We start from the raw sequence: 13,873 nt of genomic DNA on the forward strand, positions 1-13,873 counted from the left end.
TAACGTCCGGGGGTATTCACTGCACTGCTGCTGGCAGTCTTCGGCTGTTTTCGGCCATGTTCGTGGTGACGTAAGGATTCACCCGAGTCCATGGCTCATGGACTCGACTGAACTTTGACTGTCACTATGCGAGTCTCGTTTCGGTATCACCTGACACAGCGCACAATCTCCTCATAGGAGTGGGTCGGCTGCATGTGTTTCCATGCAGCTGAGGCGCTCCTGTCAGGAGAGTGTCAGGCTGTCTGGGTTGATGCAATCCAAGACTCGCACGAGTTATACACAAGTGGAATCATACTGTCACTGTCACCCTGCTTCTTGCTCTGTAGAAACACTCGTCTGTACAGAGCGATGAAACAGAGCGATGAAACAGAGCGATGAAACAGAGCGATGAAACAGAGCTGACATGGCTCTCCCTGCTTCTCGCTCTGTATAAACTTGTCTGCACAGAGCGATAAAGCAGTGCTCTACCTGTGGACTACGTCGGACTAAGGATTTTTTTTATAATAAAGATGGAGTCTCTAAATTTTATTTTCTTTTATTTCTAATAAAAATAAAAATTTCTGTGTTGTGTTTTTTTTACTAGAAATTCTTGGTGGCCATGTCTAATTTGGCGTGACATCATGAATTTTGGGCTTAGTACCAGTTCAGAATACAAAGCTGGTATTAACCCCTTTATTACCCAGCGTACCACCGCCATCAGGGCTGCTGGACGAGCAAGGAAAATAATGCACTATTTCCAGGGATGGCTTTGGGTTATGTGTTTTAGTGTGGGGGGCCCAGAACGCTTGGGCCTTACCACGCTGAGAATTCCAGGCCCCAGCTGCCTGGTTTTACCTGACTGGCAATCAAAATACTGCGGAAGCCAACGCATTTTTTTTTAATTTAAATAATTTTTTTAAAAAATAATGAGCTTCCTGTATTTTGATTGCCATCTAAGGTAAAGCCAGGAAGATGTGGGTGGCAGCCCGTAACTGTCCGCTTTTTCTGCGCTGAGAATCAAAAATACTGCGGAGCGCTACGTCATTTTTTTTTAAATTATTTATTTTTACACTATTATATGTGTGAGGGACCCAACAACCAATCACAGACGCTGTCGCGCAGAATGGGCGTCTGTGATTGGCTGTTGGAGTAACCTGAAATCTGCCCATACATTTTAGATACTAGATTGTATGAGCTTGTTTCAGGTTACTCCAACATACAATCACAGACGCCAATTCTGTGACAGCGTCTGTGATTATCTGTTATTTTAAACAGTAAAATAAAACAACAACACAGAGAAAAAAATATTTTATTAGAAATAAAACAGAAGACATTTAGGACTCCATCTTTATTACCCAAAAAAAACCCTCTGACGTAGTCCAAAGGCGGGCGAGCATCTTCAGCTCTGCTACATCTGTGCAAGGAGACAAACTCAGGTATGCTCACAAAGACTCAGCTAAGAGCAGTTAGCGACTTCACCTGAGTGCATAGCTGAGGCCGATCAGCTGTCCACCCGGGTAACCTCCACTTACTACAGGACCTTCCATGACGTCATAGTCATGTGATCAGTCTGTAACCCACAAGGTAATACAACATTCACACCAGACTGGTCATATGTCTATGACATCATGGAAGGTCCTGTAGTCAGTGGTGGTTACCCGGGAGCACAGCAATGATGGGACCCAGAAGGAGAAGCGGCCGGGAGACAGAGTCTGCAGGACGCGTTGTGGGACCTGTAAGTATAATGACAATGTTTATTATTAACTATATTTTTTATTTTAAAGCCAAACCCCCCCCCCCCCCCGCCCCATCACATAACTGTAAAGTCCAAGTTCGGGGTTCGGACGCAAGTTCGCATTATCTCGAACCCCGAACACGAATTTTACAAAATGTTTGGGGAAGGCTCCCAATCCCGAACTTCAGGGGGTTCGCCCATCACTACCTATAATCTGTGTATTGGGGAATAGAGCAGGGAGTCAGTTCCCGATGATGATGATGATGATAATGAAAAACCAACTAAACCTAGCGGGAAGTTGTTTTAAAAAACTCTATCACATCAGATGTTCCCATAAACAAGGAATGGATCATAGATGGAAACAGTAATTTGAAATATGAACATGTTTAATATTGTACTATAGAGAAGTTACAGATATTGTTCAGACATGGAGATTGTGCGCTGAAAATAAGGGGTGCTTTACACGCTGCGACATCGCTACCGATATATCGTCGGGGTCACGTCGTTAGTGACGCACATCTGGCGCCGGTAGCGACGTTGCAGCGTGTAACACAAATGAGCGATGATCAACGAGCACAAAAACGTGAAAAATTGTTGCTCATTGACACGTCGTTCATTTCCATAATATTGGTGCTGCTGCAGGTACGATGTTGTTTGTCGTTCCTGCGGCAGCACACATCGCTATGTGTGACGCCGCTGGAACGACAAACATCTCCTTACCTGCGTCCACAGGAAAAAGAGGAAGGAAGGAGGTGGGCGGCATGTTCCGGCCGCTCATCTCCTCTCCTCATTTTCTATTGGGCGGCGGTTCAGTGACGTCGCTGTGACGTCGCTGTGACGCTGAACGTTCCGCCCCTTAGAAAGGAGGCGGTTCGCCGGTCATAGCGACGTCACAGAGCACGTATGTGCGTGTGAAGCTGCCGTAGCGATAATGTTCGCTACGGCAGCAAGCACCACATATCGCATGTGCGACGGGGGCGGGTGCTATCGCGCTCGACATCGCTAGCAATCGCTAGCAATGTCGCAACATGTAAAGCCCGCCTAACTGTAATGAATGGCAGATCGCTGAAATTGGGAGTTAGGAAGAAGAAGGAGGAATGTTGGGTATTTTGGGGGGAGGGTTGCAATACTCTTGTCCATATAGTGAATATATAAATATATAACAATGTGAAATGTTCAATGCACATAGAATATTGCTTATTAGATTTTTAGAAAACAGACGTCTATTAGTAACTGTATATATTATAATTGTAATGTAACTTCTAACGTGCTCTCCCTTTCTTGCTTTTACTTTGACTGTCTCTTTTGTGTTTTCTTGTTCAGTTTGTTAAATCTGTATTTTCTCCCCATGTGAATTTTTCTTAGTGATCAAAAAATTATAATTTTCAAGTAAAACATTTCTTACCTTCTAGCTATGATAATGGCTTCTACCCTTATGAGTTTTGTGATGATTAAAAAGATGCCATTTGTGTGTAAAATATTTCTTTCATTCTAGACATGTCAAGGGTTTTTCCCCTGTGTGAATTCTTTGGTGTTTAACAAGACTTGATTTATATACAAAACATCAACCCCATTTTGAACATGAAAAGGCTTCTTCCCTGTGTGAGTTCTCTGGTGTTTAGCAAGATTTGATTTGTCTGCAAAACATTTCCCACATTCTGAACATGAAAAACGCTTCTCCCTTGTGTGAGTTCTCTGATGTGTAACAAGATGCGATTTTTGATTAAAACATTTCCCGCATTCTAAACAAGAATATGGCTTCTGCCCTGTGTGAGTTCTCTGATGTGTAACAAGATGCGATTTTCGGCTAAAACATTTCCCACATTCTAAACATGAATATGGTTTCTGCCCTGTGTGAGTTCTCTGATGTTTAAAAAAATTTGATTTATCTGCAAAACATTTCCCACATTCTGAACATGAATATGGCTTCTGCCCTGTGTGAGTTCTCTGATGTTTAACAAGACTTGATTTAGCTGCAAAATCTTTCCCACATTCTGAACATAAAAAAGGCTTCTCCCCTGTGTGAGTTCTCTGATGTGTAAAAAGATATGATTTGTTTTTAAAACATCTCCCACATTCTGAACATGAAATTGGCTTCTCTCCTGTGTGAGTTCTCTGGTAACTAACAAACTCTGAAGAAAATATTCTCTCCCTTGTGTGAATTTTTTTATGGATTTTTCGAGATTCTGAAGTTGAAAATGGCTTCTTTCTTGTAAGAACACTTTGATTTTTAATTCTTCTTTTGTGACATGTATTTTTCTTAATAGTCTGTGATGAATCAGAGGATAAGACTTGTTTAAAAGAATCCAATGATAAATCTTTGCTGTGAAGGGATGATGGTATATCTGGAATAGTGGCATTCACTTCAGTAATATCTTGTGTGATATCAAGGTCATCTGATTTTAAAACTGAAGATGTCAGTTGTGCCTCTAATCTCCTGGTACAGACATCTGCCAAGAATAAAAATTAGTTGTAAGAATATATTAAAATTTAAGGATATCATTGATAAAATAACTTTTAATGCCTATTCCGGCGTCCCCGCACTGTCCTTCAGTCTTTCATTACCAGGACTCCAGCACACTTACCCTCCCGGCCACTCAATGGTGGCTTCCTTGACCCAAGTCCCTGCCAACATCTCCCAGGGCCTGCGCACGCCACGTAGAACTCCTGAGAGTGTGCTTAGGTAGGGAGCACCTGTTCTTAAAAGGCCAGCATGCTATAACTGGGATGTGTCTCTCAAATTATGGCTAAGATGCACTTGGTATTTAAGGCATCCTCCCCCTATGGGAAGTGCCTGGGCAACGTGATGTATCCTTAGAGACGTGTTGCTAGTTGTCACGTCTAGTTCCGTTTCCTGAGTGTTAAACTGTGGGTGCGAACACATGTCTGTATCTGCGGTGCTTCGTAGACCTGCTGCATCTATCTATTCCAGTTGTACCTGCGAGACCTGCAGTCATTGTCAGAATCCTATCCCCAACCCCTGGGGCCAGCTTTCACATTACCAGGACTCCCTGCAGTAGCACCAAGAGGCTACCTTCCAGTACAAGCATATCCTCAGCATCAGAGGCTCTAGTGAAGATGAGGTTTCACTTAGTTACACCCCTAATGGTTGAGCCATTGCTGCGACCCAGTGGGTGCACTCCCGCTTGCACCCGCTTGCATAACATAACTAAAGAAATTGCAAGTGATATAAATTGTAATTCTTTATTAAAGCAAAAACCATTTCATTTACAATCTGAGGGTTCTTTTCCACTTGCGTACCACTTTTGATGCGGGAACATCGGAAGCGATATGCTAATGAGTCTCTGCTGCGTGCGTCAGCCGTGGGTCATGCGACTGTGATGCGATCTTGCGATTGTATCACAGCTGCGGATAAGAGGGAGGGAGCACTTTCTCCCCATTTCCTCCGCTGTCTTTCTCTGCGTATATTGCACGGCAATCGCATAACATGCGAGTGCAGTGCACTGTTTCACACGCTCCCATAGACTTGTGGAAGTGCGTGAGCTGAGACTCGCTGCCAAACGTAGCATGCTGTGATTGCACCGAGAGCACGATTCATGACGAGAAATAATAGGCAAGAGGACACTGCCCCATAGTTTTGCACTGGTGCGAGTGCAATCCGATGTTTTATCGGATCACACTCGCACATTGAAATCACAAGTGGAAAAGAATCCTAACAGTACACCTCAGAGCAGGACCCAGTAGACCATGATGTTCAACCCTCTTTGTTCATTTTGCCTCCCGTATATTGGAATAATAACCCACCAAATAATGTTTTGTAGGACAAAATTACACCAAACTGCTTCTCCATCAGTGGAGAAATGGAGGGTTTCCACAATGGTTGTAGCTGAAAGACTCTTGATTATAAAGCGATATGGCTTCTGTAGAGTCAAAATAGTCATTTAGACTATAGCAGAAAATGGTCAATGCTATTTATTGTGTATATGTTGTAGTATCACTATTTGTTTTAAGAGCATCTAAATGCAATGTTTGATCACTTCTAATTCTTTTACATTTTTGGCAAATTTCAGGGTTGTTTTTTTTGGGGGGGTGTTATTTTAATAAATGCAAAACAAAAATTAACCTAACATTACAGCTGAGATATAATACAAATCTCAGAAACATTGGGATCAGATTAAAGGGAACCTGTCACCAGATTTAGCCCTTATAAGCTGCGGCCCCACAACCAGTAGGCTCTTACAGTATTCTAGAATTCTGCATATAAGAGTCCAGGCCGCTCTGTATAACGTAAAAAACACTTTTATAATACTCAGTTAGGGGACAGTCCGGTCCGATGAGTGTCTCCGGTCCGGCGCCTTCTCTCTGCTGCGATGGCCGTCCGCCTTCTGCCAAGCCTTGAGTGGATGACATGTCCTATGTCACTCACACAGGCCGGCACTGCGGTCCTGCACAGGTGCAGTATTAGGTAGTAGTAGGGTAGATCAAAGTATTGTAGTGCGCATGCGCGGGCAGTCTTTAACCTTTCCTCATGCCTTAAATTACATTAGTTTGAGTTGTCCTCTGCAGGGTAGATCAACGTGCGCCTGAGCAGGTCCACAATGCCGGCCTGTGTGGATGACGTAGGACGTGCGAACAAGGAAAACGCCCATCACAGTAAAGAGGAGGCGTCGGAACAGAGAGCAGCAATGCCCATTGAATCAGACTTCCCTGTATGTGAATATACTAAGTATTTTTTACGTTATACAGCGTGGCCTGGGCTTTTATATACAGCATTATAGAATACTGTATATAAGAGTGTGATACCAATGTAATATGACTGAAGAATGAGTGTGATTAGATAGGAATCCTAATCAAAAGATTGTGATGACAGGTCTTATTGATCCATCCAAACTCAGTATCAGAGAGGTGTCGTCTGGTTAACCCGATTTCACCATGATGAAGAGTACGTGTTAAGTATGTCTTGAACAAACCACTATTATGAGGAAGGATCGCTTACAGTTCAACATATGCAGGAAACCAGTGGTTAATTAGAAACATGTGTAGGAAACTAACGATGTGAAATTTATGGCTCATTGCAATATATGCAGGAAACCAGTGGTTAAGCCAGCAACATGTGCATAAAGCTACTGGTGCCCACAGCAGCGTGTGGTCAGGTTACATGACCATGACTCAGCAATCACATGCGGGTCACCAATTGCAATAGTCAGTGCACACGACGACCACAATGTACAAAGTTTGGTATAAAAGAAGGGAATTTTGTTTACTTACCGTAAATTCCTTTTCTTCTAGCTCCAATTGGGAGACCCAGACAATTGGGTGTATAGCTACTGCCTCCGGAGGCCACACAAAGTATTACACTTAAAAGTGTAAGGCCCCTCCCCTTCTGGCTATACACCCCCCCGTGGGATCACGGGCTCCTCAGTTTTAGTGCAAAAGCAAGAAGGAGGAAAGCCAATAACTGTTTTAAATACAAATTCAACCCGAGAAACAGCCTCGGAGAACTGAACTGTTCAACATGAACAACATGTGCACCCGAAAAAAACAAACTTCCTAAGAAAACAGGGCGGGTGCTGGGTCTCCCAATTGGAGCTAGAAGAAAAGGAATTTACGGTAAGTAAACAAAATTCCCTTCTTCTTTGTCGCTCCTAATTGGGAGACCCAGACAATTGGGACGTCCAAAAGCAGTCCCTGGGTGGGTAAAAGAATACCTCGTGATAGGGCCGTCAAACAGCCCTTTCCTACAGGTGAGCCACCGCCGCCTGAAGGACTTGTCTACCTAGGCCGGCATCCGCCGAAGCGTAGGTATGCACCTGATAATGCTTGGTAAAAGTGTGCAGACTCGACCAGGTAGCCGCCTGGCACACCTGCTGAGCCGTAGCCTGGTGCCGTAATGCCCAGGACGCACCCACGGCTCTGGTAGAATGGGCCTTCAGCCCTGATGGAATCGGAAGCCCAGCCGAACGGTAGGTGTGAAGAATTGGTTCCTTGATCCACCGCGCAAGGGTGGATTTGGAAGCTTGCGACCCTTTACGCTGACCAGCGACAAGGACAAAGAGTGCATCCGAGCGGCGCAGAGACGCCGTGCGGGAAATGTAGATCCTGAGTGCTCTCACCAGATCCAATAAATGCAAACCCTTTTCAAATTGGTGAACTGGATGCGGACACAAAGACGGTAAAGTGATATCTTGATTGAGATGAAAGGAAGATACCACCTTGGGAAGAAATTCTGGAATTGGACGCAGAACTACCTTGTCCTGGTGAAACACCAGGAATGGAGATCTGCATGATAACGCCGCCAGCTCGGACACTCTCCGAAGAGACGTGACCGCCACTAGAAAGGCCACTTTCTGTGAAAGACGAGAAAGGGAAACCTCCTTCATAGGCTCGAAAGGCGGCTTCTGGAGAGCAATTAGAACCTTGTTCAGGTCCCAGGGCTCCAACGGCCGCTTGTAAGGGGGGACGATATGACAAACCCCTTGCAGGAACGTGCGTACCTGAGGAAGTCGCGCCAGGCGTTTCTGAAAAAATACGGATAGCGCGGAGACTTGACCTTTAAGGGAGCCAAGCGACAAACCTTTTTCCAACCCAGACTGCAGGAAGGAAAGAAAAGTAGGCAATGCAAAAGGTCAGGGAGAAACTCCCTGAGCAGAGCACCAAGATAGGAATATCCTCCACGTCCTGTGGTAGATCTTGGCGGAGGATGGCTTCCTAGCCTGTCTCATGGTGGCAACCACTTCATGAGATAAACCTGAGGCCGCTAGGATCCAGGACTCAATGGCCACACAGTCAGGTTCAGGGCCGCAGAATTCAGATGGAAAAACGGCCCTTGAGACAGCAAGTCTGGACGGTCTGGTAGTGCCCACGGATGGCCTACCGTGAGGTGCCACAGATCCGGGTACCACGACCTCCTTGGCCAGTCTGGAGCGACGAGAATGGCGCGGCGGCAGTCGGACCTGATTTTGCGGAGCACTCTGGGCAACAATGCCAGAGGTGGGAACACATACGGTAGCCGGAACTGCGACCAATCTTGAACTAAGGCGTCTGCCGCCAGAGCTCGGTGATCGTGAGACCGTGCCATGAAAACCGGGACTTTGTTGTTGTGCCGTGACGCCATCAGGTCGACGTCCGGCATCCCCCAGCGGCGACAGATCTCCTGAAACACGTCCGGGTGAAGGGACCATTCCCCTGCGTCCATGCCCTGGCGACTGAGAAAGTCTGCTTCCCAGTTTTCTACGCCTGGGATGTGGACTGCGGATATGGTGGATGCCGTGTCTTCCACCCACGTCAGAATCCGCCGGACTTCCTGGAAGGCTTGCCGACTGCGTGTTCCCCCTTGGTGGTTGATGTATGCCACCGCTGTGGAGTTGTCCGACTGAATTCGGATCTGCTTGCCTTCCAGCCACTGTTGGAAGGCTTGTAGGGCAAGATAGACTGCTCTGATTTCCAGAACATTGATCTGAAGGGTGGACTCTTTCCGAGTCCACGTACCTTGAGCCCTGTGGTGGAGAAACACTGCTCCCCACCCTGATAGACTCGCATCTGTCGTGACCACCGCCCAGGATGGGGGTAGGAACGACTTTCCTTTTGACAATGAGGTGGGAAGAAGCCACCACCGGAGAGATTCCTTGGCTGCCTGAGAGAGGGAGACCTCCCTGTCGAGGGACGTCGACTTCCCGTCCCATTGGCGGAGAATGTCCCATTGTAATGGACGCAGATGAAACTGCGCAAAAGGAACTGCTTCCATTGCTGCTACCATCTTCCCTAGGAAGTGCATGAGGCGCCTCAAGGGGTGCGACTGGCCCTGCAGGAGAGATTGCACCCCTGTCTGTAGCGAGCACTGTTTGTCCAGTGGAAGTTTCACTATCGCTGAGAGAGTATGAAACTCCATGCCAAGATATATTAGTGATTGAGTCGGGGTTAGATTTGACTTTGAAAAGTTGATGATCCACCCGAAACTCTGGAGAGTCTTCAGTGCCACGTTCAGGCTGTGTTGGCATGCCTCTTGAGAGGGTGCCTTGATAAGTAGATCGTCTAAATACGGGATCACAGAGTGACCTTGCGAGTGCAGGACTGCTACTACTGCTGCCATGACCTTGGTGAAGACCCGAGGGGCTGTCGCCAGCCCGAAAGGTAGAGCTACGAACTGCAGGTGTTCGCTTCCTATAACGAAGCGTAGAAAACGCTGATGCTCTGGTGCAATCGGCACGTGGAGATAAGCATCCTTGATGTCTATTGATGCTAGGAAATCTCCTTGAGACATTGAGGCGATAACGGAGCGGAGAGATTCCATCCGGAACCTCCTGGTTTTTACGTGTTTGTTGAGCAGCTTTAGATCCAGGACGGGACGGAACGACCCGTCTTTCTTTGGCACCACAAACAAATTGGAGTAAAAACCGTGGCCTTGTTCCTGAAGAGGAACAGAAGTCACCACTCCTTCCGCCTTTAGAGCGGACACCGCTTGCAGCAGAGCATCGGCTCGGTCGGGCGGTGGAGAAGTTCTGAAGAAACGAGTTGGAGGACGAGAGCTGAACTCTATCCTGTACCCGTGAGACAGAATGTCTCTCACCCAACGGTCTTTGACCTGTGACAGCCAAATGTCGCCAAAGCGGGAGAGCCTGGCACCGACCGAGGATGCGGAGAGAGGAGACTGAAAGTCATGAGGAAGCCGTCTTGGTAACGGTTCTTCCGGCTGGCTTTTTTGGGCGTGATTGAGTCCGCCAAGAATCTGAGCTCCTCTGATCCTTTTGAGTCCTTTTGGACGAGTAGAATTGGGACCTGCCTGAGCCTCGAAAGGACCGAAAACCAGACTGTCCCCTCCTCTGTTGGGGTTTGTTTTGTCTGGGTTGCGGTAAGGCTGAATCCTTACCCTTGGAGTGTTTAATGATTTCATCCAAACGCTCACCAAACAATCGGTCACGAGAAAAAGGCAAACTGGTTAAGCACTTCTTGGAAGAAGAATCTGCCTTCCATTCTCTCAACCACAGGGCTCTGCGTAAAACCACGGAGTTGGCTGACGCCACCGCCGTACGGCTCGTAGAGTCTAGGACAGCATTAATCGCGTAAGACGCGAATGCAGACATTTGAGAGGTCAATGGTGCCACCTGCGGAGCAGATGTACGTGTGACCGTGTCGACCTGTGTAAGGCCAGCTGAAATAGCTTGGAGTGCCCATACGGCTGCGAATGCTGGCGCCAACGACGCTCCAATAGCTTCATAGATGGATTTTAACCAGAGCTCCATCTGTCTGTCAGTGGCATCTTTAAGTGCCGCCCCATCTTCCACTGCAACTAGAGATCTGGCTGCAAGCCTGGAGATTGGAGGGTCCACCTTGGGACACTGTGTCCAGCCCTTGACCACGTCAGGGGGAAAAGGATAGCGCGTATCTTTAAGCCGTTTGGAGAAACGCTTATCTGGATAAGCGTGGTGTTTCTGGATTGCGTCTCTAAAGTCAGAGTGGTCCAGAAAAGTGCTTAATTTACGCTTGGGATACCTGAAATGGAATTTCTCCTGCTGTGAAGCTGCCTCCTCCGCAGGAGGAGCTTGTGGAGAAATATCTAACATCTTATTGATGGACGCTATAAGATCATTCACTATGGCGTCACCATCCGGGGTATCTAGATTGAGAGCGGCCCCAGTATCAGAATCCTGATCAGTTACATCCGCCTCATCACACAGAGAGTCGTCCCGCTGGGACCCTGACCAGTGTGATGAAGTTGAGGGTCGCTCATAGCGAGCCCGCTTAGGTTGTCTGGGACTGTCGTCCGAGTCAGAGCCGTCACCCTGGGGTGCATGTGACACCCCCGGAGCTAGGAAGTGTTCCAGCTGAGGGGGACCAGGGGGCAATGTACCAACAGTGCCCATGGTCTGAGTTACTGGTCTAGACTGCAATGTTTCAAGAATTTTAGACATAGTCATAGACAATCTGTCAGCAAAAGCTGCAAACTCCGTCCCTGTCACCTGGACAGCATTCACAGGTGGTTCTCCCTGGGTCACCTCTAGCAGAGGCCCCGGCTGAGCAATTGCCACAGGGGCTGAGCACTGCACACAATGGGGGGTCAGTGGAACCTGCCGGTAGAGCAGCCCCACATGCGGTACAGGCAGCACATAAAGTCCGTGCCTTGGCACTTTTGCTTTTTGCGGACGACATGCTGTTGTCTCCTTGAGAAATCTAAGGAGGGTATATAGCAGAAAATCACCAGCGACCGTACAGTGTAAAGTATTGCCAGCACAAAATACAAAGTACACTATGGCACAAGTGGGGGAGAGCCCTTGAGGGCTGCTTACCGCCCGCTGAAAAGCGGGTGTGAGGTCGTAGAATCCCTTGTCTGGGTCTCCCAGCCTCCCCTCTGCAGCTCAGCGTGCAGGCAGGAATGGCTGCCGGCGTCCTGTGAAGAGGGGCGGACCGTGGGCGTGCCACAAACAAAAGTGCGGGAAACTGCGTCCCACTGTGCCTAGTGTGAGGGCTGGAGTATGTAAAACAGACTCCAGCTCTTAGCGCTGCTGGTCTGTACAGCGTCCCGCCCTCCTCCTGACTGGCAGGTCTGGGGGCGGGAACGATACGAACTAGGCCGCAAAAGCCGGGGACTGTAGTAATCTAGCGCGGCCGTCATATATGCACGGCCAGCGCGGAAGTCCCCGGCGCACCACAAATCCCAGCCGCGACGCAGTAAACACTGACCCCAGCGGCCGGATCGGCCGATCGTACTAAGTCTCCTCACTCAGCAGAGCTGTAGTGAGTAAAGGCACAAGCGCAGCAGCGCTGTTTACCCCGGCGCACTAACACACCCAGCAATGCTGCAGTGTGCGTGCGGTAAGCACGGGGACACGGAGTACCTTAATGAAGCAGGGTCCTGTCCCTGAGGAAACTCCGCTCCGTATCCAGCAGATCCTCCAGGGGCTGTGGATGGAGCACGGTCTCAGTGCCCGGAGACCGGTCAAGTCCCACTTCACCCAGAGCCCTAATGGGGATGGGGAAGGAATCAGCATGTGGGCTCCAGCCTCCGTACCCGCAATGGGTACCTCAACCTTAACAAACACCGCCGACCGCAAGTGGGGTGAGAAGGGAGCATGCTGGGGGCCCCCGTATGGGCCCTCTTTTCTTCCATCCGACATAGTCAGCAGCTGCTGCTGACTAAACAGTGGAGCTATGCGTGCATGTCTGACCTCCTTCGCACAAAGCATAAAACTGAGGAGCCCGTGATCCCACGGGGGGGTGTATAGCCAGAAGGGGAGGGGCCTTACATTTTTAAGTGTAATACTTTGTGTGGCCTCCGGAGGCAGTAGCTATACACCCAATTGTCTGGGTCTCCCAATTAGGAGCGACAAAGAAATACAGGGCTCGCTCAGTGAAACAGGAACATTTTTCCAGGACACTCAAGTGGACGCACTGCGCCTGTGATGCTCCTACCCTGGTACCGTTCAACTTGAACTTCTCTGCTGGAGCTATACTTAGCTCCAGCCCACACTCCTCTCCAAACTGAACTCAAAGCTAATCTACAGCTAATCTACCAACTTGACTGACTGCTGTTTTCCCGCCCCGGGCTGTCTAGACCCCTGGGTGGGCGTGTCCAACCGCCTGGTCACGCCCACTGGTGTGTCTATCTCTCCCTAAGGGGGGTTGACTAGGGTTTCAGGTCGGCTGTGTGTTTCCTAAATGAGGGAAGGTGTTATGCGGGGGCCTATCTGTGACTACCTGGTTTTGCCCTCTCTCTCCCTCCCTGAAGAAGCAGTGTATGGGGACACTTCTCTCCCCTAGGTGAAACGTACGTCGGTGGGTGTGGGGGGAACTTTGCCTTCCAGGGGACACTTTCACAAGATCTGAACCGCCCTGACCTCTCAATGGTATGTGACCTGCGCATCTCTTTGTTTTTTACATTACTATTGCTGCTATGTTTGCACTCCAGCACTTTACTTAGGGAAGCTGCTATTATCCTTATTTTTATGATTCTAAATCTACTGTTACTGTTATTACCCCTTCAGCTTCCCTATTGTTACCCTCTCCTTTTTGCACCTAGCACCTTTTATATAGTGCTGCTACATTTCCTGATTAATCTTCAGGGGTATTTTGCAATCTCCTTTTGCTGGCACATAGCACTTTATTGATGTATACATTTGATGGGTAGGCGACAGCACCTGCCCTAATCAGAAACCTCAACTTTCCCGGCATATGGTCTTTTTTCTGATCCACTCTATGTTTACT

The 13,873-nt window shown here is 48.2% G+C and overlaps 1 protein-coding gene across 1 annotated transcript in view; it reads right to left on the reverse strand.

The window, feature by feature from the left end:
* Positions 1–1,888: 1,888 nt before the first annotated feature.
* Positions 1,889–13,873, reverse strand: part of LOC142312981 (uncharacterized) — a 45,431-nt gene continuing 33,446 nt past the window's right edge. The window contains exon 6 of the mRNA XM_075351969.1: positions 1,889–4,164. Coding sequence (XP_075208084.1) covers positions 3,215–4,164 — 950 coding nt within the window. The 3' untranslated portion in view covers positions 1,889–3,214. The remainder of the gene's footprint in view (positions 4,165–13,873) is intronic.

This window comes from Anomaloglossus baeobatrachus, chromosome 5, assembly GCF_048569485.1.
Source record: "Anomaloglossus baeobatrachus isolate aAnoBae1 chromosome 5, aAnoBae1.hap1, whole genome shotgun sequence".
Lineage (NCBI taxonomy): Eukaryota > Metazoa > Chordata > Amphibia > Anura > Aromobatidae > Anomaloglossus > Anomaloglossus baeobatrachus.